General features: G+C 38.7%; 1 protein-coding gene across 4 annotated transcripts in view; it reads right to left on the minus strand.

The window, feature by feature from the left end:
• Positions 1-18,410, minus strand: part of LOC310905157 (uncharacterized protein) — a 78,476-nt gene extending 60,066 nt beyond the window's left edge. For 2 of the 4 annotated variants that reach the window (XR_014588808.1, XR_014588809.1), the window contains exon 1: positions 18,120-18,410. Coding sequence is in view for 1 of the 4 variants with exons in the window: in XM_083851034.1 (XP_083707160.1) it covers positions 3,217-3,424; positions 18,120-18,187 (276 nt within the window). In the remaining 3 variants the exon portion in view is untranslated. Of the gene's footprint in view, positions 1-3,216; positions 3,425-5,850; positions 5,934-18,119 lie in introns of those variants that run through there. The other 2 variants (XM_083851034.1, XR_014588810.1) reach the window with 2 other exon arrangements.
• Positions 18,411-26,251: the final 7,841 nt, after the last annotated feature.

A 26,251-nucleotide genomic window follows, 5' to 3' on the forward strand; every position in this document is an offset into this window, starting at 1 on the left:
TTTATAAACAATATAACATTGTGAACTTATTTCAGGTTATTGAATTCATTGGGTTAATTTGATTATTAGTTTAGTAGTGGTTTTATGTTTTATTACTACAACAAACTTCTTTAAGGTAAATATTTATTTTTTTCTCCATAACCCAGAATATGACTATCCAAAGCTTTGTTAAAAAAAAAGACCTCCAAAATCTGACACCAGGCTTCCAAACTGAAACTTGTATTAATGCACATTAACTTGGTTTACTTTTGCTAATGTCATGGTATCACATGAAATCATATGGAAACAGGCTTGAAGGTGGAGGAAGGAAAGGTATCACAAATATCTAGAGGCTTCTATTTTCTTTTCCCCTAGCCTTGCCTTGCCTGGCCTCCCATCCCCTCCCTCTCCTCCTCCCCTCTTCCTCCCATCCCCTCCCTCTCCTCCTCTCCCTCTTCTCCTCCCTCTTCTCCTCCTTCTCCTTCTCCTTCTCCTTCTCCTTCTCCTTCTCCTTCTCCTTCTCCTTCTCCTTCTCCTTCTCCTTCTCCTTCTCCTTCTCCTTCTCCTTCTCCTTCTCCTTCTCCTTCTCCTTCTCCTTCTCCTTCTCCTTCTCCTCCTTCTCTTTCTTTCTCCTTCTCCTTCTCTTCTTTTAATATAGGTACAAGTGTAATTTAAAACTAGAAATTAAAAGCAGATGAAGCAGCCTGCTGGTCTGCCCACTGTTATAGTGACTGTTATGTGGATCCATTTCTTTTTTCAGTGAAATATGTGATAGGTCATTAACAACATTCGCTGGAAGGCTAAGTTGGAGATTGTCTTGTATTCTTTGACTGATGTTATTACCTTCAGTTGCCAAAGCATACTAATGAGAGAATATTCAAAGGACTTTTTTTCTTTTTTTTCTAGATAATTCTTATAAAGAAAAGTTAAAATGCAGCCAGAAAATACAAGAGAATAAATGCTTCATTATGTCAGGCTTATGAGCACTGGAAAACTCACCTCATATGGATGGGTTTTGGGCTGCGTGTGTATGTGTCTTTAGGTCATGTGTTGTGGTTGTTTTTTTTTTTTAATTATTTTAAATATCTTCTGAACTCTGTAGAGAACACAAAGTGAAAAACGCTAATTCATTTTCCATTTCTTCTCTTCTAAAATACTAATATGTCAGGGTAAAAAAAATAGAAACTCTTCCTGTGCACTTGTGTAAAGGAGCCCATCAGTCAAACATTAACCAGTCGGAAGGTGGGTTGCTGGATAGCGGATACTTCATGTCTTTCAGTAGGCTGTAGCCTGTTTCTTCTTAATCAAAAATCTTGAAGAGATTGCTAAATTGCACTATTATACAAGTAGTGCAGTTATATTTACTCTAGCTTTTTTTAGTTACTTAAAATGGCAGTCTTTTCTGGAGACCTATAAACTCTGAAGTAGGATCCTGAGAGAGAAATTGTCAGGGAGTGATGATTTATAATCAGGGTTATTTAATAATCAGGGAGTGCATGAACCTGTTGCTACCAATGGAGGGTGACAGAGATACTGCCTGCATGAGGTGCGAGCAGGTGGAAGATCTGATCAGCCTGGTGGCAGAGCTCAAGCAGGACGTGGGAGATTAAGGACTATCAGGGAGTGCAAGTAGTTAGACTGGTGGAGTAACTCCCTGCCATGCCTGAAAGAAAGGCACTGGGGTGATACACCCCAAATAGTGATGGACTCCCTGCCCTGTTACTGTCAGGCGGAGGGAGGGGACCTGAGAGATGGAGAAGAATAGAAATAGGTCCCTACTCAGCATTGACGGCAAGCCCCCTCCCTACCTGCCTCACCTCCCCAGGTGCTCTTACACAATAGGTTTGAGGCCATGGAGCTCGAGGGACAGGGTAGTGAGGATGTGGGAGAAGGTACACCCAAGAGGTTGTCTACGGCAAAGAAGTCAACTCCATGCCTCAAGACTTCCTCTGCCAAGAAGGAAAGAAGAGTAATGGTCGAAGGCAACTCCCTTCTGAGGGGAACAGAGAGCCCTATATGTCAGCTGGACACTACCCATAGGGGTCTGCTGCCTGCCTGGGGCCTGGTTCAGGGACATCACCGGGAAAGTTCCTGACCTGGTTTTCCCCTCCAATTATTACCCCTTCACAATAATTCAGCCTGGCAGTGATGAAATTGCTGAGAAAAGCCTGAAGGCTATCAGAAGGAACTTCAGGGGATTGGGGCGGTTACTGGTTGGAGTGGGTGCACAGGTGGTGTTTTCCTCTATCCTTTCAGTGGTGGGGAGGGATACTGAGTAGACCTGGAAGGTCCAGCTGGTCAGTACGTGGCTGAGAGGCTGGTGCCATTGCAGGAATTTTGGGTTTTTGAATCATGAGGAGGTTTACTCGGCACTGGCCTGATGGCTGCTGATGGGTCCCACCTGTCTCAAAGGGGGAAAAGAGATTCTAGCCCAGGAGCTGGCAGAGATCATCAAGAGGTCTTTAAACTAGGTATGAAGGGGAACAGGGGTGAAATGAGGCTCAATAGAGATGAGCCTGGGGAAGCAGTCCCAGGGTTGGGGGTGAAGGCAATGGCAAAATTGAAATGCATCTACACCAATGCATGCAGCATGGGCAACAAACAGGAGGAGGTGGAAGCCATTGTGTAGCAGGCAAACTATGACCTAGTCACCATCATTGAAACATGGTGGGACCACTCCCACAACTGGAGTGCTGCAATGGATGGCTACAAGCTCTTCAGAAGGGACAGGCAACTGAGGAGGGGCAGTAGTGTGGCTCTCTATATTAGAGTGTTTTGATGTTGTTGAGCTCAGGGTTGGGAATGATAAGCTAGAGTCCCTGTGGATAAGGATCAGGGGGTCGGCCAACAAGGCAGACATCCTGGTAGGGTCTGTTATAGACTGCCAAACCAGGAGGAAGAGACGGATGAGGCGTTCTATAAGCAGCTGGTGGAAGTTGCTCAATCACCAGGGATTGTTCTCATGGGGAACTTTAACTTCCCAGACATATGCTGCAAATACAATACAGCCCTGAGGAAACAGTCTAGAAGGTTTCTGGAGTGCATGGAAGACAGCTTCCTGACTCAGCTGGTTAGTGAGCCTACCAGAGGGGGTGCCCTGCTAGACATGCACTTCATGAACAGAGAATGACTGCTGGAAGAAGTGGTGGTATGGAGTTGTCTTGGGCAGAGTGACCATGACATGGTAGAGTTCTCTATTCTTAGAGAAGTCATGAGGGGTGTCAGTAAAACTGTTACCTTGGACTTCTGGAGGGCAGACTTTGAATTTTTCAGGACAATGGTAAGGAAGTTCCCTTGGAAGTCAGTCCTGAAAGGCAGAGGGGTCCATGAAGGCTGGGCGCTTCTCAAGAAGGCAGTCATAAAGGCGCAGGAGCAGGCTCTCCTCGTGTGCTGTGAGATGAGCCAGCAGGGTAGAAGACTGTCACGGCTGAACAGGGAACTTTTGCTGAGTGTCCGGGAGAAAAAGAAAGTTTATGTCTGGTGGAAGAAGGGACAGGCAACTTGGGGAGAGTACAAGGATGTTGCCAGCATATGTAGAGAGAAAATCAAGAAGGCCAAAGCCCAGTACAAGCTCAACCTGGCCACTATGGTCAAGGATAACAAAAAATGTTTTACAAATATATTAACGGCAAGAGGAGAGCCAAGGAGAATTTCCATTCTTTACTGGACACAGGGGGAAACATGAGTAATGAGGACAAGGAAAAGGCTGAAGTTCTTAATGCCTTCTTTACATCTGTCATTACTAGCCAGACCACTTATCCTCAGAGTACTCAGTCTCACGACCTGGAAGTCTGGGAAGGGGAGCAGAAGAAACCCCCCTCAGTTCAGGTGGCAACAGTTAGAGACCTGCTGCTCTGCCTGGACTGTCACAAGTCCATGGGGCCAGGTGGGATCCACCCGAGGGTGCTGAGGGATCTGGCAGATGTGATTACTGGGCCTCTTTCCATCACCTATCAGCAGTCATGGTCATCTGGCGCGGTCCCAAATGACTGGAGACTTGCTAATGTGATGCTTAAAAAAGAAGGGTTGTAAGGAGGACCCAGGGAACTACAGGCCTGTCAGCCTGACCTCGTTGCCAGGAAAGGTGATGGAACAGGTCATCTTGAATTCACTCACACAGCATATTTGGGACAACCGGGGGATCAGGCCCAGTCAGCATGGGTTCCTGAAAGGCAAGTCCTGCCTGACCAATTTCATCTTCTATGACTGGGTGACCCACCTGCTGGTTGAGGGAAAGGCTGTTGACATAGTCTACCTAGACTTCAGCAAGGCCTTTGACATGGTCTCCCACAGTTTTTATTTCCTGGAGAAGCTGGCAGCCCATGGCTTGGATGGGTACACTCTTTGCTGGATTAAAAAAGTCTGGATGGACTGGTCCAGAGAGTAGTGGTGAACAGAGTGAAATCCAGCTGGCAACTGGTCACCAGTGGTATTTCCCAGGGATCAGTGTTGGGGTCCATCCTCTTTAATATCTTTATTGATGATTTGGATAAGGGAATTGAGTGCACCCTAAGTAAGTTTGCAGATGACACCAAGCTGGGGGAATGTGTCAATCTGCTGGAGGGTAGGGAGGCCCTGCAGAGGGACCTGGACAAGATGGGTCAATGGGCAGAGGCCAATGGGATGAGGTTCAATATGGCTAAGTGCTGGGTCCTGCACTTTGGCCACAACAACCCCAGGCAGTTCTACAGGCTTGGGGGAGAGTGGCTCAAAAACCGTGCAGAGGAAAAGGGTCTGGGAGTGCTGGTTGATGCTTGCCTGAACACGAGCCTGTAGTGTGTCCAGGTGGCCAAGAAGGTCAACGGCATCCTAGCTTGTATCGGGAATAGGGTAGCCAGCAGGACCAGGGAGGTGATCATCCCCTTGTATTCTGCTCTGGTGAGGCTGCAACTCAAGTACTGTGTTCAGTTTTGGACCCCTCAGTACAAGAAAGACATCAAGGCCCTGGAACATGTCCAGAGAAGGGCTACAAAGCTGGTGAAGGACCTGGAGCACAAGTCCTGTGAGGAGCAGCTGAGGGAACTGGGGTTGTTTAGTCTGGAGAAGAGGAGTCTCAAGACCTTATTGCTCTCTACAACTGCCTGAAAGGAAGGTGTGGGGAGCTGGGGGTTGGCCCCTTCTCACAGGTAACTACTGATAAGAGTAAAGGGAATGGCCTCAAGTTGCGTCATGGGAGGTTTAGTTTGGAAATTAGGAGACATTTCTTCTCAGAAAGAGTGGTTAGGCATTGGAACATGTTGCCCAGGGAAGTGGTGGAGTCACCATCCCTAGGGGTGTTTAAGGAAAAGTTGGACTTAGTGCTTAGGGACACAGTTTAGTGGGTGACATTGGTAGTAGGGTGATGGTTGAACCAGATGATCTTGGAGGTCTTTTCCAACCCTAACGATTCTATGATTATACTTATTGATTTCCACTCAGAGGTCTTGATTCACAGTCAAATAATTTCCATATTATTCAACACTATTAGGAGTCTGTTTTCATGGCAGAAGATATGAACAAATTTCTTAAGGTACACAAGCTTATACTAATTGCAATTACATCTTCTTCATTTGTTTCACTTGTCTCTACTGGCACTCTTTTACCTACTGATTAATTTCCATTGTGATATACTGTCATGCAGTGTATATCCAGATATTCAGAAATATAATGCTTAATACTGAGAAGATAATTGCAAAGATTTGTTAACTTACAAAAACAAAAAGATGGTATATTTTTCAAATTTCTGCAAAAGTTTAGTTGAGGTCATTCTTTAATGGCTCCCTACTAATTGAAATTGCATCACAGATTTTTGGACCACTGTAAAGGAACCATTTTGATTATTGCAGCTTTAGAAGTAGGTGAAACAAGAATTTTAATTTGTTGTGCACTTACAGTGGTAGTTCCATGCTATTACTTGACCAATTGAAGAGACTCAGCAACTCCAGGTTCTCCCATGTGCTTCAGTTTAGATTGTTTTGTGTATAAAACAGCTCATGTTTAATTCCCCATGAAATAAAATTTTACTATTATGGTTGGCTGTGATTAGATTACAAGGAGAAATAGGGAGCGAAAGGAAAGAAATTAAATTTATTTCCTTAGATGTTGCAATGCATTACACCTTCTGTCTGTTTTACATGATCTAGAGGAAAATAATTTCATGTCAGTCAGCTGGTTCAGGAGGACTCCAAAAAAGTCTTCACATCAAACAATTAAGGAAAATCGACTTATGTGTATATGTATCAAATAGCTCAGAATACATAATTTTCTTCACTATGTCTGATAACAGACCACTAAAAATTACAGTGCCTGTTTGGAAAGGGGACTGGACAAAATGCTCTGTCACAAAGTCAATCTATTGCATGTAGCTATTGCAGAAAACTGATATTGTACTGATGCTGAGCTTCATAAATTATAGATGTAACCAGAATCATGTTTCAGGTTACCAAGGATATGTTGGTAACAAAAATAAAGATTATGGGTAGGGATGAAAAAGTTTGGACTTAAACTCTGGAGAAATGCATGTCATTAACAGCACTTGCAGCAGTCTCTATATTATATTCATTCAGTGGAATAAGTGTAATACGAGGGCTGGAAATTGCAGATTAAACTGTAAAACAATTGATTTTGGAGAACTGTAGGGACATTTACATTTTTAGTCTGTAATCACTGTAGTTCAGGGTGAAGAATACAGCTGTAAAACTGAAGACAACATCAAGAAAAAAATAAAGCTGTGTATCCTGTCTTTCCTTGTTTAATGGCTTCTAACAGCCAAAGTAAAAAACAAACAAATAAACAAAAACTCTTAAATTGAGATGAAGAGTGCCTTTATATTTTTTTTCTTGTAAACTTTTGTTTCTAATACTTAGCCAAATGTTTGACCTTAAGTTTTGCTGAATACTTGTTATTCTTACTTTACCATTAGACCTTGGCATTTGCTGAACCAGACCGGCTGTGTTGCAGAGATGCTTCTCACTTCAGTTATCTGATCTGGGTAACTTAAACAACACATTGTGAGTATTTTGGGAGGGATTTCTGAAAAATGTTAAAGGGTGGCAGGGGCTTGTAGGTGTTTTCCAGCAAGGACAGTTTTTGTGATGGCTAGCGTCAACTAGTGCTATAGTTCCCTCTTCCTGTTGCAGAGCCATGCCACCACAAGAAGACAACAAAAAGTATCATGACTTCCAATTACCTCTTGCCCTTCATCTATTTTATTATCTTGTTTATACCATTACTATGTATAATGCAATGCTTTTGTGGTTGACAGTTTAAACTGCTACTTTTATTAGCCTTTTTAGCCAGTAATGCCCTTGTTCTTTCCAGAAATGTAACATTTTAAGGCCTTGATACTGTGTATGAGATGACTTTACTTATATGGGTGTGTGCATAACTCTGTGCTAAATTCTAGGATGTAGCTGAAGGTTGATCTTACATTGATTTCATCTTACAATTAGAACAAATATGCCTATTAGCACTCACTTAAGAGGAGTGTACATCTCTGTATCAGCAGGTGAAACAGAAGCTTGGATCTAAGAGACTTTTAGTTCCTTAGGAAATCTGGACTAAAAATTGTTACTTAATACATGAGGTCTTATGAAGAAAGATGAGTTTTGCATACAAAGTGGGGTGGTAAGAACCTTGAAACGCTCAGCTCATTGTCTTAATAGCAATATGTTGTCTTAATGTAGTGTTATTAAACTTTCTAATACAGCCTCTATTACTTGGAGTATATTTATTTAGATTCATACAATTGTCTTACTTAGGGAGGAAAAAATGTTTAAGAATATCTTGCTGACTTTATAGATGCATTGATATGTTTTATGGCTCACATATAGATTGATTCCATGCAGCAAGCTAGGTCAGGGCAAGAATAAGTATTACATAAATATGGAATATATTATGTGGAAATAAAGAACCAAGATTGAATTCTGCACCATTATCTTTATAACATTTTTATGACATAACATCAGCCGCATTTTAATAGTTAACTTTATTCAGAAACTATTTAGCTTATGTGGTCATAGCTATTGGACTGTAGAAACTGGAATTAGCAGTGGACAAATCGGATGCAGATAAAAAGGGAGATAATAACCCACTATAGCATCTCTTGGGAAATATAAAAATAAAATAAACATAGCTTGACACAGCTCAGTAAGTAGAAAGCACTTTATGGTCGTGTAGTTCTTAAAGATCATGATTAAAGGCCTGGGTGCTACTGAAAATAATTTGAAGGGAGAAGTGTAATTAGTGTATTATAATCCCAGTTTGTCTTTGCTTTAAAAAACAAAACAAAACAAAACAAAAATTGACTGCCTGGTGCTGAGACTGGGGCTACTCATTGTTGCAAATGTACACTCGAACAAGCCATGTAGCAGAAGTAGTAATGAATCCTGGTCTGTGTCTTAATTCTCCTCTCTTTAGCTATAACCCAATATGCCCAGATAGATGACTGTTGACCTCATGCTGCTGCTTTCCTTTCCATGGGAAAGCCAGTTTGGGTGTGTCTCAACCCCCAACTTTCATAAAGTATAAGAAATAAAGGGAGATTACTCTTCACTAACTTTAGACAACTACAGTGTTTTGTGTGCATCTCAGCTGGTCATCCTTAGCTCCTTTTTTAATCGGTAACAATGTCATCTTTAGCATGAGATAAATCATGCCCTAGAAGATCCCCTTTCTCTCCATTGTCACTCTACACTGTTTTGCAGTTAAAATCAGATGCAGATGTCTGTATTTTGTCATCCTCAATCTCTCTCAAGAGTTGTGTCACACTGTCAAGTGCAGACTCCAAACTGTGCTTTGGAGGAGACATACTTCTTACATTGCACTAAGAGGCTCCTCTAACGTGCCTATATTTATTGGAACTGAAAGCTACAAGCTGCCGTGTCTGTGCCCACAGCTGAGGGCATGGGGCTTGGGACATTTGTCCCATGCACGTGACCTGTTCCTTAAGGCTTGGAGGTGCCACTGTATCTTCACAGACTACTAGAAAAGAGATTTGGAGCCAAGTTGGGCTCCATTTCCAGTGACTGGATAGACTTGTCCATCTCAGATGTATCATGACACAAAGAGAATGAAATATGAATGTAGAAAATAAGTAGTTAAAGCAGCTTGCTTGTTGATGTAGCAGATGTTGCATCTCCACCTGTTTTGTTGCATCTCCACCTGTTTTGACTTTTTCCAGTAAGGCAAAAATGCTCCAGTTTGCACACTGATATGGGCAACCAGAATTAAAGAGGAGCTTGAAGAGAACTTGAACCTATTTCCCTGTTCTTTTTAATACTCCCATCCAAGATAGGAATGACCCTGCAGGTGCTCCTTTGTGACACACACCTGAGAGGAAACTGACATGGGAGGGAAAAGGTGATTTAAACAATGTACATGGAGAGTCCCTGGTGGGAGATATAGCTTTCAGAGTGTTTTTTTTTAAATTATTATTATTATATATATATATATTTTTTTTCTTCCCTGCAGTCAGAGAAAGCAGGCTAGTCCCAAGCTTTTGTAGGGTGTGTTACACCCAGAATGACTGACTGCACTAAAGAAGGATGTTGTACCTGCTTGGAACATGTCTGTGAGAGTTGGGTAGATTCTTATATCAAGATTTAGGTTTCCTGTGGCTCTGTCATGGAGAGGGACGAATCAGATAAGATCATTTTTCTCACTTCCACTCCTTGCCAGACTTCCAAATGAGAAGAAAGAATAAACTGAAATACCACATCTTCAATGTGTAATACAATAACTAATGAAAATATACTACATGAGGTAATCCATTATGAAGGCATTGTTAAAGGAGATTTTTTTTATGGTTGTAATTTTTATGAAGTACCTTGTACAATCTTACCCACAAGTGACATTTTAAAAGACTGATGGGCAGAAACATTCTGTCAAAATTGTTCTTTTTAGAAAAATGGAATAAAACTTAGTTGATAATTTGGGAATTCAAACTTGCAGAATCAAAATCAACATTCATTGCTTAGTAGCAGAGGAAACTATAGTCTCAGCTATTTTACTGCTTTTTACAGTAAACAGCTTAAGGGGGATATAAGTTGCTAATCATAATTCTTTTCCTGCTGTATCTCATAATGTAGAAGTTTGTAAGCATTTCTTGTAAAAGTGCTTTAAAAAGATCCCACCCTTACAAGAGACCTGTTTTGTTGATCTGCCTTTGGAGGATTACAACTCTTGAAGTTCCCTAGAGGGCTCTAAAACATGTTGTCAAACTGATAAGCTATAAAGATTCTGTAATGTTCAGACTATCTAGATGTTTGTGTGTTTCTTTGTGGTTGCACTTTCACGGTTTGCCAAATCAGAGAGATACTGTGTGAAACGAGTCAAAATAAAATGAAGCTGGTGTTCAAAGTGTACTTGATGTTGAAGACCTGTTCAACTACTTCTACAGGCCTTGCAGAAGTCTGCATAAAAGTCCTACTACAACACCTGTAGGGATTTAATCAATTAATTAATTTTAAAGTGCTTGTTTAAGTTTGTATGCACATAACATATCCTACTGATTATGAAAATAACAGGTCTATGAGAGTTTGTCATACTTGTGTGTTCTTTGTTCTTTGACTAGATAGAGGTCTTCTAAGTAAACAATTTAAGTCAGAGATCTCAAAAGTGAGGCAATGCTTGTGCTCAAAGACTATAGACTAATGTAAAAGTGTAAAATGTTGGAATGGAGCTCTGCTTCTCAACTGCATACTATATAATGGTTTGAGTGTGCAGTAACAGATGGAGATGTATGCTGTAGTACCAAGGAGAGATCTTCCTTCACTTAAATGTTAGCAGACATGATAAACAAGTGCAAATAAACCTCATTCAAAATGTGTTATGGAATCCATAGAAAGCCCAACATATTTTGCAGAAAGGTTTATTGCCATACAGTTCATTCTACAGGCTCTATTTAAAAGGTAGTTTTGGGCTCCATTAGAAACTCAACATTCTCCTATAACAAAATGTCCTCAGTAGGAAATATATGTCCCTGTTGGTAGGGTTCTCTAGTAAACAACTTATGGAAGTGATATACAGCAATAGACTTTGTTATAGTGATACCCATACATGAAATGTAATTTACTACCCTTTCTAAAACTCATAATCAGACCCATCGGGTAAGTGAAGCTCTAAAATTCCTAAAAAAAAAAATAAACAAGAAAGGACTTTAAAACCACCTGCAGGTGGTAAATGCAATCAGATGCTCTGTGTGGATTCATCACATAATTCCCCCAAGGAAACAGATGAAATCATTACACTGAGCGGCTGTATCCTTGGAAAGTACTGTTTGTAATTGAACTATTCCAAACACTGCCACTAAAAATGCATCCTTCAGATGTCAAATTCTACTCTGCCAAGGAGCATACGTGATCCACTGGCACAAGTCACAACACAGTTTTGATGTGGCTCAATGAGATATTCGGCCAAACTATGTTTCAGTGAATAGTATGTAAGGTTTTATTTATTTATTTATTTATTCATTGCTATAACTAGGTTACGCTACTCAGAACCTTCAGAAATATAATATACCCCGTTACAGGAAATTTTCACCTTTCTACCACTAGTGAAAAGAAAAGAAACTGTAAAACGTCTGGAACCTCATAATTTTTTTAGAGTAATGGGGGAGAACATTTTCTGAAGGGAGGAGAGTCCCCAGCTTGAGCCTCGTGACTCTTTCATATGCATAAACCAAAGTATTTGCTTGGTTTTCAGTAAGAGGATGTTTTGATAAGGCAGGATGGCTAGCTAAAGGAAAGCTCTATGACCACAGCAGTCACTTCAACTACACTATGGGAAGGGGAGTGCCTTACTGTGAATGACAATAGACATTTTTCTGGAGTGCTCACTTGGTTAAGAGATGCTGCCTGTTAGCATTGTTTGTTAATCTCAGCCCAGCTACCAAGCATTTTACTTGACTGGGGACACCCTGTTCTCGTGTTTGTCCCAGAACAACATGGTGCACCAGCTGTTCTGCTGCTCTGTGGCTGTGGATGCTGAGGCTGCCATAGGCTCTTGAGCAGTCTGTTTCCATGAACTGGAATGATGATATTTTCCCAAAGCAAGTGTGTTCTGATTGTTGAAACTGAATTGCTGAAGAGTATAAGTAAACCTAATACAGATTTGGAAGGTGAAGCTTCTTCTAGTTTCTTTTCTTTCATTGTAAAATATATACTGTCTATCTTCTCCAGCCTGCCATTGGGTCTCTCAGCTCTACAACAGCAGTTATTTCATTTGCACCTTGAATTTTTCCTCTGGAAATAATTCTGTCCTAACAAATTATCCTCAGGCCCCCAATTGTTCTGAATGTGTCTATGTGCAGTTTTGCTTTGCAGACCCAAAGTATAAAGACTTATTATTGAATTCTATATGTCTGTAATGAGAAATTTCTTTATGGTTATACAATTTAGAAGGCAAGATGGCACTGGTGGTGAGGGGATAGTGCATTTTAAGGATTTAGAATGGCAAAATTGACCTTGTGAGCGGTCACAAGGTGAAAACAACTCCATAGAAAGAAATGGAAAAAAAGCTTAAATACAGTTGTCTTTCATTTGACTCCAGTTTTCAATTAGACAAGTTTTCAGGAGTGAATTTTAATTGGTAGTGAAATTTTAATTTTTAGTGAAATTTCTTTAGCTTTTCTTTTCACCAAAATGACAAAAGTCTAAGGCAGGGGCTTGGGAAAGGAAAAAAAAAATTGAAGATGGCAACAAAGACAAAAGTGCAATTTTAGCAATATAAAAGAGAATGAGTGCAGCATCTACTAGTGTTAAATCTGCCTAATCAGGAAATGGCAAAGTCTGCATGAGGAAAAATGAGTGGAGTCTGAGTTTGAAGAGTGACCACACAGGAAAAAGGGAAGGGGGGGGGGGAAGAGTGTGATCGCTAATCTTCAGCAGAAAATAACTAAAATATGCTCCTCCATACTAGTTCAGAACAAAAATAGGAGAAATAGAAGTGCCACAGGTGAAATGTGCATCAGTGCAGAATTATTTCTGCTGCCCTCACATTTGCTCCTACTAAAGTTAGGAGCTGTCACAGACCATGCAGCACCCTCATGTGTTTATTCCTTTCTTAGAAGCTGCAGCCTTCACAGTGCATATTTACAGAATTTGCAGCTTTTACTGATTCCACCTACGCCTTTACATTGTCTAACTAGAATCGTAATTTATTAATTTTTAATGAACAATGAACATGGCTGGTGTGCAACAGCAGTTGCAAAAGAAAAAACCTCTCCTAACGCAGAAGATAGAAAGCTCTATCTGTTTAAATTCTTAGAAGACTATTAAGAATGAGGGAGTTCTGATGCTGCAAACACAAGTCTGGTGCCTGGTAGTCTCACACTGTTTGCTTATCTATTATAAACTTCCTTTGTGACCTTTACAATGACACTTCCTTTTTGTGTCTATTCAGTAAACGTAAAATGTGAAAAATGCATCTCCCTACTTCTAGAGAAAAAATAAAAGTCATATGCATCCCTAGTATTATGGTTATATGAACTACACAAATACCCAAAGTGAAAAGGCAAAATAAATAAATAAATGAATGAATGAATAAATAAAGAGCAGAATTGCAACATTCCTTACTTTTAATCTATTTGTTGTTTTTGTTTTTCTGCCTGGTGATACCTTATGGCAATTTCCAAGTTATTAGCAGGTATGATGTACTGTTCTGAGCCTTGCACACATCACTACATATTTTCAGTCTTACCACTTAATTCATTTCTTTGGGGTTAACACAAACAGCAATTCATGAACCCTGTTTTGAAAGATTAAATGTGAACAGCTATTTTCCTGCACTATTTTTACATGCGTTCAGAACTGGATTTCACTCTGTTATTTCAGATGCACTATACCAAGCATTATATATTTACATTCTGTATTTAGGGAGCCCTTGAAATGAATGTGGCAGTTTGGGGGGCGTGATGTCAATTGTGTGTTGAGAGCTCCATCCAGTGGCAAAGTACCGCTTTAGCAGTGGAGACCTGTATTTAAGCAGAAAGCGTCAGACAGGTTTTAATGAGAAAACTCAAAGCTGAGGAATAGCTGTAAAATACAGCAGGCAGCTCGGGGTCACCGCGCACATCCCAGATCAGAACCCACTTAAAGGCAATGAATAATCAATTATGAAAGTTTGGACCTACTCTTGTTTACTTAGAAAAAGAGGAGCCACATGTCAAACTTGACCTACTTTGCAAACTGATCTGTATATAAAATGAAAAGTGTATAAACATAATTATAATGACTAAGCCTTATGGAAATAGCTATTACTTTATGAAAGCACTTATTTGTAATAAGTACTAAGTACTGACCTGTGCAGACAGTACTTAGTTACTTAATTCCCATCCAAGTATATATCAGGCCTTGTCACCTGAAGAACTGTATTTTAAATGTTTAAGGAATGTTTAAGGAATGTTTAAATATGTTTAAAATAAATGTTTAAGGAAACTGACATAGAGCTGAATTCTGAACTTAAAATAATTATTAAGAAAATTCTGCTTTTGTTAATTAAGCCAGTGGTAAATCCAATGAAGAATGATTGAGTGGCCTCTTCATATGGAATCCTCATCTCTACAGTGTTTGCTGGATTTGTTTGGATTTGCTGGTTTGTTTTGGATTTGTTTGTTGATGCCTGTTGTTTCAGAAAATCACCTGTGGTAAATTATATCAACATTACTGCTGTTATTGCTGTATTGTCAGCCATATGCTATTGCCTGTCTTTGCCATGCCCTCCCCATTCACAGTCCTCTGACTACTTTTGCTGTGGTAATCATGCAAAGACTTACTGCTTCCAACTTTCATCTCGGTGGGAACTGAATGTTTGAATCTCAAACATAGCTTTGAAAATCTCAGCCTAACACTTCACAAAGATTAAATTCTCAAATAATACAATATCTAGTAAGCATTGCAGGTTGATTCATGAGGAGAAACACCTTTCCCTAATTCCAGCAAACAGGTTCTGGGGTGTCCTCTTCCAGACTATTCATCTTAAAATTTGTTTTCTAGAAGGAATAACTTCCAAACAGAGTTAGTGACCAACTTTGGTTTTCTCATTCATGTTACATAAAACTAGTTTTCACTATACATGTTGCCTAGTACACAGTGATGTTTAACCTAAAAAGTTCAGAAGTTTGGCACAGGGGTGCACAGGTAGAAATGAAGCTGGAACACAGGTATATGAGGAAGACAGGAACATGTGCTGCATTATAAAACAGTGCTGTTAGAGCAGCCACTCAACAGAAAGCTGGTTCATTGTCAAGTATGTGCTGTCAAAGGGCTGAACTTAACAAACAGCAAAGTGCATTCCTGAGGTGTCACTGGGGCCATGTTTAACTATGTTGTGTTGAGAGGACTATGACTCTGGTAACCAGGGTCTGAGACATGAGCTGGTCCTGTGCTTGAAACTGTTTTTAGCATTGATAGTCCTCCAGATGAATTAACACTCAAAAGACACCTGATTAAAGGAAGCATATAATTAAGTTTCACCTCAATTATAATTCCTTTCATGGAAGACAAAATTGAAGGCTATAACTTGTAAAATAATGGTATTGGCAGTATGAAAATGCTCCTTACTCAACTTTTGTCAAAAATATGTTCGAACAGAATTGAGAGACTGACTTACAGTCAAATGAGATTAAGAGGGAGGGAAGCTCCTGGCTGGTTTTTCTCTTACTTATTTTATTCTGACTAGCATTGTGAATGCTCTGCAATTTACCCCAAAACCATTCTGGCATTTTAATCCTATGTAAGTGTTCTGTTACTCTTTCACTGTGTCAAGCACTCTAACAGAAACTTGGACCCCAAAGACCTAAATGAAGAAGTTTTATTTAGTTGTAAGAAGTGGTTCAGACACTTACATGATGCAAGCAGAAATGCTTCTTTTTAGTGAGTGGTAGCCAGCAGGGTAGTGAAGGAAGAAATGAAGGAGCCTTTAAGAAGAATGAAAATACTATTCTGATCTTATTAAAGGGAAGGAGGGGAAAGATCACATAGCTTGTTTATCCCACAGAAGAAATATCATAAAAACTTGTTTAGCCTCTCTTGCAGCCCCTCCTAAAAACAGTCCTGAACAATCTAACAGTCATGAAACTTGTAATACTAAAATGACTATCACAATATGATACTAAAATCTTCGTATGGAGCTCCAGGGTCATTTGGAATAGGTAACTGCCCCTTAACTATGTTTTGCAGTGCTAGCACTATTTAAATGTAGGTAACCAACAAGCCAAATAACATAATCTGTTTGTTTCTCTTGACTCTCAGCACAGTGAGTTGATGGACAGCGAGTGACTCTGTTTGCATCAGGGTCTGCCTCTGAGTTGTCCTCTGTAAGGACCCCTCCTCTGTCAGGGGTGACGGGCACCCAGGACCTGCAATGAAATGCTTATGTCTTCCCCTGTGACTCTACTTGTTCTACATGAATATTACAGCATTAAAATATTACACACACACACACACACCAAAATAGGACTGACATATGAGTTATGCTAAAGGGAGCACTACCAAATCCTTCAACTTCCCCTTCCAGACTGCTGTAGTAATAAGGGGACAAATTCAGCAGCTGCTTCACAGGAAAGAGAATTGGACAATAGCTCAGCTCTGCATGTCTTGCTTTTTAAGCTAACATATACAGGCTCTGACAGAGCAATTTCAGAGAGCCGACTGAAAACTCTGAAAGAACAATATTTCACTAGAAAATGTCAGTTCAACAAAATCTAAATGGTACATGAGAACAGAAGGTTATTTTTAGAAAATGGTCACAAAAGTTAATTACCAAACCTACTTAGGGAACTCAGATTTCTTAAAGCTGTTGTTCTAGCTGTTGTTCTAATATGTACCTTAAATTGTCCAAAAGACCACTTGTTTTAATGATTCTGTTCTTAGAACTACAACTTTTTTTTCTTTTTTTTTTTTTTTTTACTTTTGATTTAAAGATGAAAGGATATTTCATCAGAGCTCCCTTTCAAGCAAAACTTTCTATATTTTAACAAGTTCTGCTACCTGTAACATTGCTTCTAATATGTCATTCAAATCTATTAGAGATTTTTATGTGAGAAAGTTAACTAGGTAAAGGCCTCTTTTCCTTTCATGGCCAGGGATTTATTATATTAGCACATTCAAAATTCCATAAATGTGTTCTGAATGTCTTGAAATAGTACTGCTGCACTTCATATTGAGGGTATTGGCAGCTGTAACAATAAATAGGATGTAAATTCAAGTGGTCTTATGGTCCTGGCAATATGGTTTGTTTGTGCAATTAACCTTTTATTATTATTATTATTTTTTTTTTTTTTTTTTATCCAAGGTGAAAACAAATATGCTTAATATTCAAAAGCAGTTTATGCCTTAAGTCCCGTTTGGTGCTTCTCACTGACAATCTCTGGAGAATCCAGGCTGCTGCTAGTCTGGGTGTTGTGACTATGCTTTCTTTAAAAACCAGCCATCTTCCCTTTATGTGCTGCCAATGGTAAAGGCTGATATAAGTGGTGTTCTCACAAACATAAGAAAGGAAATTTCTGCCAATGTTATGCATTATTTTTAAAAGTTTCAGATTCTTCTACAATATTTTTGAGTGTGCCTTAGATATTTATCTGGTGGTATTTTCATTTTACCACGGAAATATATGGGCTATATTGTACTTGTCCTTGGTGGGCGAAGTATGGCAGACAATAGAGTGAAAGAAACATGCACCCAGGTTGCACCTCTGAAATGCAATGAAGCTCAGATTCAGCATATATTCTGCCTACTCAGGTCTCTTCATGTCCTTGAGTGTGTGCACAAATCTTTCACAATTATATCACCAAGCCTCTGAAATGTGTAAATATCATACGAAAATTAGTTTTTAAAAGATGTACAAGCCAAAAAGTCTAAGAAACCTGCTTTGAGACAACACATAGAACCTGTTGGAAATAGGCTACTCAAGAGCACTTTTAATACATTTTCAGCTCCAAGGGGAAAAACAAAACAAAAGAAAAAAACAACATTAAAAATGTAAATTACATAAATCTAAAGACAATATAGTATTTGTGACTGTATAGGCTTTTAATGTAGATATAGTGCAGTTAAGCAATAGTAAAATAAGGATCCCCAATAAGTAAGAGAAGGCACTAATCTTACGGGGTGAGAAAGCCATATGATTGAATGGGTTACTGATAACCATAGTCATGGCTGTACCTTTCTGGTGTCTGCTCTCTTCCTATCAAGAGTAGTTGTGCATTTTCTTTCACCGCTTCTGTTGGCATCAAGAATGATGATGCACTGGGACAAATGGGTAGTCAGGTGAGGAGCTGTGATGGCATACTGGGCTTAGGAGGTTTTTTTTTTTTTTTCAGTAGCAAACTCAGAAGTCCCTGTGCCTTCTTATCTGCCCCACCCCTGTGGTTGTGCAGATGAATGTTTGTTGAAGACTTGCTGTAAATTCACTAGAGTCATTCAGGTTAGAAAACAAAAGAAAAATGAAAATAAAAGCACCATCAACAAATGGTTGGATCATTTTACTCAAGCTGCCATGATGCAAGTCAGTGTGCAGGTCCAGTGATGGGAACATGGGGCTGGAGACATAATCTTATCAGAGCTGTTTTGTCACCAAGACAACATTTCTCATTACAATGTTCTAATTCATGTGAGGATTAACCGTGCTGTTTACACAACTTATTTGTATTGCGGTGCTGCAGGTGTTGTCCAAAAGGAAAACAGAAAGTAACTGATCTTACTAGAGGGTCAGAAGCAAGTTCTGGGTTGCCACTACCTCATCTGGTTATATATCCAGGAAGCAGTCAAGCAAGCCACTTGTAATTACACACCCCAGAGTACTAGTAAATATATCCACCTGTTCGCAGTTTCCCATACCAAAATCTTCACCTAAGTCAATAGTCCTGGTGTTCTCACTTTACACTCCTGGGGATAAAAACATGACATTTAACAAAGCTGGGCTGAATTCTGCAGGCATGAAAATAAGATAAACTTTCCTTTGTGAAGAGAGCTTGTTTTCTAAAAACAACAAACTTCATTTACTGCTTAGCCTTGGGGAAAGAACTCAGACAAAAAAAAAAAAAAGAAAAAATGAAGACAAGGCAGTAGCTTATGTTCTTATGTTCCATTGAAAATGCTGTAATGAAGCAGATTGGTTTACATCTCTGGTGAAAGATGTTGAAATGAGAAGGATGCTTTGTAAGGGATGAAGTAGGAGTAACTTAAACCAGACATAAAGGAAAATACAGTCCTTCGGAGGATTGTCCATTACTGGTTAAACTGTAGCCATTACTGGGAATTTTGAACAGATGATGTTTAGACTAAGATATTTAGAGTAAATAGATATACTTCTACATTGAAAGTGAATATTTCTGTATTTCTCATCTTACAAGACAGAAGGGAGCAAGTAAAGGGAAAAAAGAATACTTACTAATTTCTGTTCAACAGAACCTAGGTAATATTTGTCTTCTTTTTTATTTTATTATTGTTATTAATATATATTTTTTAATCAATCCTACAGCATCAAGAGATACTGAGATTAGTGCCTGTTTTAGGAATTAGTACATATAAACTATCCTGAAGTCCTGTTGACATGTCTAGTGACAGGTTAGCAACCTAGTTATTAGTTATTCACCATAAGGTTATAGTCACACCTTCCTGTACCAAGGGTATAGGGTCAAACTACAGGTCTCTTAGATTGAGGCTAACCTGGGATTTAATGTTTGGTTTTGAGTCCAATAAGCAGAGACTTGAAATGAAGGTGGTGTTCTCACTCACATATGTGGATAAGGTTTTCGCGTAAAATCAGATACCTGAACACAGCTGTTTTGAGATAATGTTGGAAATAATTTTTTAATATATTTAGTGAATGAAAACAAAATTAGAAACCACTGAATTGTCATTGTTTACCTTGTTCCCTGACTTCTTTCCTTCTCCTGGAAAAGATAAGTTCCTTGTCATGGAGCTAAGTAATTGGGTTCACCACTCACCTCACTAGCTTACTTGTGTACATCTAGGAGGAGACTGTAGGCCTGCAAAAGGCGAGTGTAGATATAACATGAAGGTAACTAACCCCTGTAGAAAAGAAAGTCATGCTCCCTGGACAGGAACAGGCACATTCCAGCATGTGCCCAGTCCAGACAGTCAAAGAACTAAACACCAGCAACATGTCATGTGGTGCCCCAGCATACTAATATAAGCAAAGCCTCTAGAAACCTCAAGTGAACCTATCATTTGGGTGAGTGTTTCTCCAAATTCCTTCACAGTCTTCATACAGATAAAATGGCATTCAGCTCTGAGGTCAATGTGTGACAGATAAATTCTTCAAGAGAATACTTGCATCTTTAGCATTTCTAGTGACAGCTTTCAATGCCTTAGCTAGAGCATGAGAGGACTGGTACTTCTAAATGCTGGTAAAGCTTTTGCTTATTTCCCTCCAGCTGCACAAAATGCATGATCAGATGCACTTTGACGTGACCAAAATGATCCTAGCATCTAAAGACTATATTTAAAGAGGTGTTATACTGTGAACCTTCTAACTTTTACCGGATTAAGAATGTTTTTTACTTTTGACAGTATAGAAAATCACAGAAGAGAGAAACTGTTTTTACTGGCGATACTTAACAGAATTAAATGAATTTTGGCTTGTAAGTACCATATATATTATATATATAATATCACAAAAATATAATTCTTATGAGCCATTGGAAATCATTTGGACCTCAATTTTCTCCTTTTTACAGGAACAGTTTATTTTGACTCATCATCAACTTTCACATTAAAAGAATTACACACACACACAAAAAAATAATTAGTAAAAAAAAAAAATCTCGAATTTCACAAACAGTTTTGTCAAGAACAGCTGGCATTATTTGGCAACAACAACAACAATAGCAAAAATGTTCCATTCATCTTCATTAATGAATTATTTGCCCTTCAGCTGCCAAAGTTTTCCGCATGTGTTAGTTCAGCTGTTGTCAAATATTCTTTACTGCCATGTAAATATGCAGTATTGAGCAAATAAAGGTAATCTGATTGTACGGTGTAGCTGTCCCATAAAGGTTAAAAGAATAAAAAATGTGAGAATTCAGAAGTTTTTATATCAATTTTGTGAAGGCAAAGATTGCAGGTTGTATCTATTCTGCTTTTCCAGTCTTCTGTTTCCAGTTAGTCAGTGGCTATGATATGAAGACAAAACAGCTTTGGAGTTGTTATATGCTAATAAGGTCAGAAGGCTCCTCTTAGGTATATCAGTATACTGCAGGCTTAAACAGTAGCTCACTTTATAGACCCAGTGTTGCAGCAGTTAGAACTGTCAACATTTTTAGTTGGTAAAATCAGGTGTTTTTTTGCTTTTGTTTCTTTGTTACACTTTCTTCCCGTCTTTTCTGCCACAAGAATCTCACAAATTTTCTGGAGTTGCGCACAAAATTTTCTGTGTTTTGGCAGCCATTTTTTATGTTCTTTCTTTTGTAAATTCTTATCAAGTGACATCATGGTCTCCTTTTGATTTTGAGTGCTGTTCTTGGCATGATGATGAACAAAAAGGAATGCAGAGATGCATGTTCCCTGGGGAAGGTTGCTTACAACATGCTCCCCAGCATCTCACTGAGTCCCAGAGGATCTTCTCAGTTACCACCAAAAGCTGGAATACTTCTCTCCTTCTTCTTCTCCTGACCATTGTAAAATGATCATTCCTCCTGCCCCATGCAGCTTCTATAGGAATTGGTTATGTGACTCTTGAATACTCTGGAGAATGTGCTGAGGAACCAGAATACTTTCAGGCACCTCAGTGCCTGGTTTAATGATGTTTATGATGTTTTGGACAGTGGGTATCTTGTTGCTACCCAGTTACACTGAAATTTCTCTTATCTGAAGCCAGACTAAAGTTAAATGCAAGCAGCATAATTTATTCACAACATTAAAAACAGATAGTAGAGTTCTATACTTATAAGATTTATAAGTATATAAACTTATAAAAGGTGAAAATGTGTTATCTAATTCCATTGAGAATTAAGTTAACTGGAAATGGCCCTCTCCTTTTTAAGGTAATTTACATGTTAGCCACACAAGGTACTGTATCTTTGCATATAGCTTACACCCTTTTGGCACCTTCTATAGAACATCTCTCCATGGTGGAGCTTTTATAGATGGATCTAATCTTTCTCCTCAAAATGCATTTATTTTCACCATGGTGGAGATACCATCATAAGAAGTCATCATACTTCTTAATTAAAAAAAAATAAAATAAAACAGAGGTGTTGTTTTGCTTTGATGATATCTGTATTTCCCCATTATACTATCTTGGGTTTCTCCTGCATTTCACTCCCTGTTACAGTGGGAGAGAAAAGCCACCTCTCCTCCTCCCTCTTTGGTCAGCATTTTTCAGTGTGAAGAGTCTCAAGATTCAGTATTCAGGGTGAAACCCTGAATCATGTAGTTCACAAAAAGTGGCACAAAAATATAAATGAGAGAACTCATTACTGGCTTTTGACTGAGATGAGACATGGCAGTAATTAACTGGTTCAGGGAGTTTCAGATTGAGGAAAGCTGGCTAGTCCTTTTCCTTCAAGCCCACTGGAAGTATCTCTTCAAACATTTATGTAGATAGAATTTCAGTGACTAATTGGACACACAGTTATACTGAGACCATAATAATTATGACAGTCCATAAAGCTTCACACTCAAAATAGTACATTTTGGAGATTCAGTAAGTCAAATAACCAAGTAACAGTTTCTGAGGTAGACTGAGGTAAAAGTGAGATGATTACGATGAAAATGATTCTGCAATATCCTCCTTTAAAAAAAAAAAAAAAAAAAAAGAAGAATAGGCCCAATGATTAAACAATGTAAGCTTCTGCTTTGAAAACAGCGGTGTCAATAGTCTTTACATTTTGGGATGCCTGGTGGATACCCATTCCATGCTGAAGACTAATATAAATAACACTGAATACATATGCAGAGTTGGCAGAGGATGAATCAGGGAAACTGAGGAATGAAAGGGGAGGATGTGTTTCCCTAGGTGTGTGTTAGGATCAGTGTGATTCTACTGTGGATGAAGTCACAGTATGCTGTGTGACACAAAGCTACAGAGTATACAACATTGTCAGCAAGGCCCAATGTTCGTGTCTTAGTTCAAATTATACTCTGGTGGGTGTTTTGTTTTGGCACATGTGGAGAGGTGGACAGTTCTACAATTATATTCCTAGTTTCTACTCAATTGTTATTTATTTATTTATTTATTTATTTATTTACTAGTGAAAGAGAACTTGTCTTCTCTGTGCTGCAGCTGTTACAAGAGAGCTTGCAGTTGTCACGCAACCTCTGTTTCCACCCTCCTAGTTCCTGGGCAATAGTTTATCCAGGAAAAAGATTCACACTTAGTCATTGAACAGCATTTGTCAGTAAAGTCTAGTGAACACAAGAGAAACAACACAGCTTTTTCAAAATGTTTGCGACCTCTGTTTTCCTCTCTAGCAGTACTGATGATACCTGTTTGTTGCCTTTATTTCCTACTGGCCAGCTCCAGAGTTGTTTGACAGATTTTTTTTTTCCTCTCCTCAACTCTTTTATCAATAAAATACTTCTTGTGAAGAGCAGTGGACTGGCAGAATCACCCATTAGGAAGAAATATGCACATATTTATGTTCTGTGTGTAGATACACTTGCACAGTTATTAAGGGCTCCTGGTCCACCAACCACAAGCTCTTAACATCCAAAGGACATCAGAGAAGAGGCAAGCATTATGTCACGCCTACCAGTGGGGAATGGAAATTTATCAGAAAAGGAACAGAGAGGTGCACAGACTGATTCTTGGAGAGAAAAGCTTCAAGAGTGTGAGCTGTAAGTACAGCTGGCTGTGGAGATACTGATAAGGAGAATAAGGAAATAAAATGAGATGGCCAGTATTCAGATATTAGTGGCTTGATGGGTTACAGTTAAAAAGATTTATTTCAGTCAGACACATTCTGATTAATAATCCCCACACAGTGTAACTCGGTGTTATAGCTCCCCCAGAGAGTGCTCAAAGAGAGTGCATGCCGCATGCATGTGACTTCCAGCAAGCACAGATAAGCTCTCTGTAGCATTGTTAAGGAAGAAACTCACACTGTCGTGAAGACCAGAACTAGGACTGTGAATCACTTGTGTCTCACTTCAAACTTATATCATTTTCAACTTTTTTTTTTTTTTTAAAGACTTACTTGCTACTTGTCCCAGGGGTGAATAATTTCTCTGAAATGAAAGCGTTGTAAAGAAAAGACTTTCCATTTGAAAGAGAAAGATATTCTTAATAAAGAGGAAAATGTAGGTGTTTTTAATACAGTCTGCTGTGTTAAATCATGTGGAAGGAAAAACAACAACAACAACAACAAAAACCTGTAAGCCCAATTGTAAATATTATACTCTAGAAAAGAAATCTAAATCTAAACTTAAAGTAATATACTCTTTAATGCACTATATTCCATGCTATTTTTGATGCTTACTTGGGGAAGACAACCAAAAAGGAAATCTGCTTTTAGCTTGCAGTTTATGTGCTGTGTTCCGGGTGATTACTTTTTCAGGGCATGAAGCATTCGTGTTTATTATGCAACCTCAAGCTTCAGCATGCATATCATATCAAGTGTTGCATCTGCTGATTCAGCAGTGTTGAGAGATGCTGTACGGAACACTCTTATGTTGTCAGGCTGAAATTAAAAGGCAACTTTTAAAAATAAACCTTGATGAGATATAACTAAAAACTGTGATAACGATATCAGACAAAAAGAAAGTTGTCACATTCCTGTCATTAAATGCACATAAAAATATGCTTAAAAACTTCAGGTACATCTGATTTGTTACCTGATGTCAACAAAGATTTATCATTAACCCTGTTGATTCAAGGCGGAAATTTTACTCATATAAACAGATATCCTGTATTCTACAACATGTCTCTGAGTCTCTGAGGTGCAAATAGAAGCTCAGGAGTGAATTTTAAAATGGTAAGAAAGATAACTTGCAATAGTACTCTTGTGTGGTCACAAATGAGCAGGACTGGACAGTAAATGAAAGACAAATGAAGGGAAGAGCTGTACTGGAGTCTACCATTCCTAATCCATCACACTCAAAACGGACACTGAACAGTATCTATGGTAGGAGATTACATATTTGGTACCATCTAAAGAGTAATTTAGTGTAGATTATTCTCAGAGTAAATATAAAATGATACATTAAAAGAATAAAGGCTTTTGAACAAAAAGTTTACTAAACTTCTTAATAATGTTTTGTCTTTCTTCAACTGAAAAAAAATAAATTAATAGAAAACTGCGAAACCTTTCTTCCGTGACTGCTTCCATATGTTTCCTAATGCTCTTGAAATTTGTTTTGGATTGCTTTTAAAAACAATAGCAATAAAAGTTTTTCAGTCAAAATGACCTTTCCTTTCAACTTGCTTCACACAGTATTAGTTAAAGCTCAGTGTAGGTTTTGGTTTCTTTAAAATCAAATTAGGTTTGATCAACCTAAAACAAATTTATTTTGACCTTTTAAAAGCATAGGAGGGGTTCTCCAGAAAACTTCAAAACTTGAGGCTTTTCTTGATACTGAAGCAAAAACAAATGTGAAAAAAAATTCTTTGTATAGTAGGACTTGTATTACTTTCACCCCTCTGCTTTTCATACAAGACAGGTCTCTGTCACTCTTAAAAGGGAAAAGCTTTTTGCCATTTTTTATGCTGTCATTCTCCCTTCCCCTTTCCCCCCAAAAGCCCAATTCCCTAAAAATTGCAAACAATCTAAGTATCAGAGCAGAAGGTTGCTCAGCTTTGCAGGCTGCAGGAGCACACATTGCTATACTGAAAATGTCAGGAAGGAATGCAAGATAGAGCAATCAAAGCCAGCTGTTTTTGAAATGCCTGTGCAGGCTTTAAATGAAGACAATATTCTTGATCATCTCTTGTCCTCTAAGTAGAAAAGAGGGGGGTTGGAAAAAAGGGATACTTTTCAACAAAATACACTTTTCCATGGAATGACTGTCAGGCTGATATGATGAAACATTCCTTCTCCACCCTTCCTTGCTGCTGCAGGGAGGGGATCACAATTTTCATTTAGTTTCCTTTGTAATCTGATAAAAATTAGTTTTTGAAATGAGTTTTGCTGGTGATTATCTAGGGAATTTAAGATTAATATGTTTCAGGGATTGGCCATCTATTGTATGTTGAGAGCACCATCCAGTGGTAAAGAACATACACAGACATGTTTGCAAAAGAATGAAAAAATAGAAATGCAAAAGAAAGGAACCTTTCTTAAAACAAACAAACAAACAAATAAATAAATAAATAAAATAATAATAATAAAAGG

This window comes from Anser anser (assembly GCF_964211835.1).
Source record: "Anser anser genome assembly, chromosome: 1".
Classification (NCBI taxonomy): Eukaryota; Metazoa; Chordata; class Aves; order Anseriformes; family Anatidae; genus Anser; species Anser anser.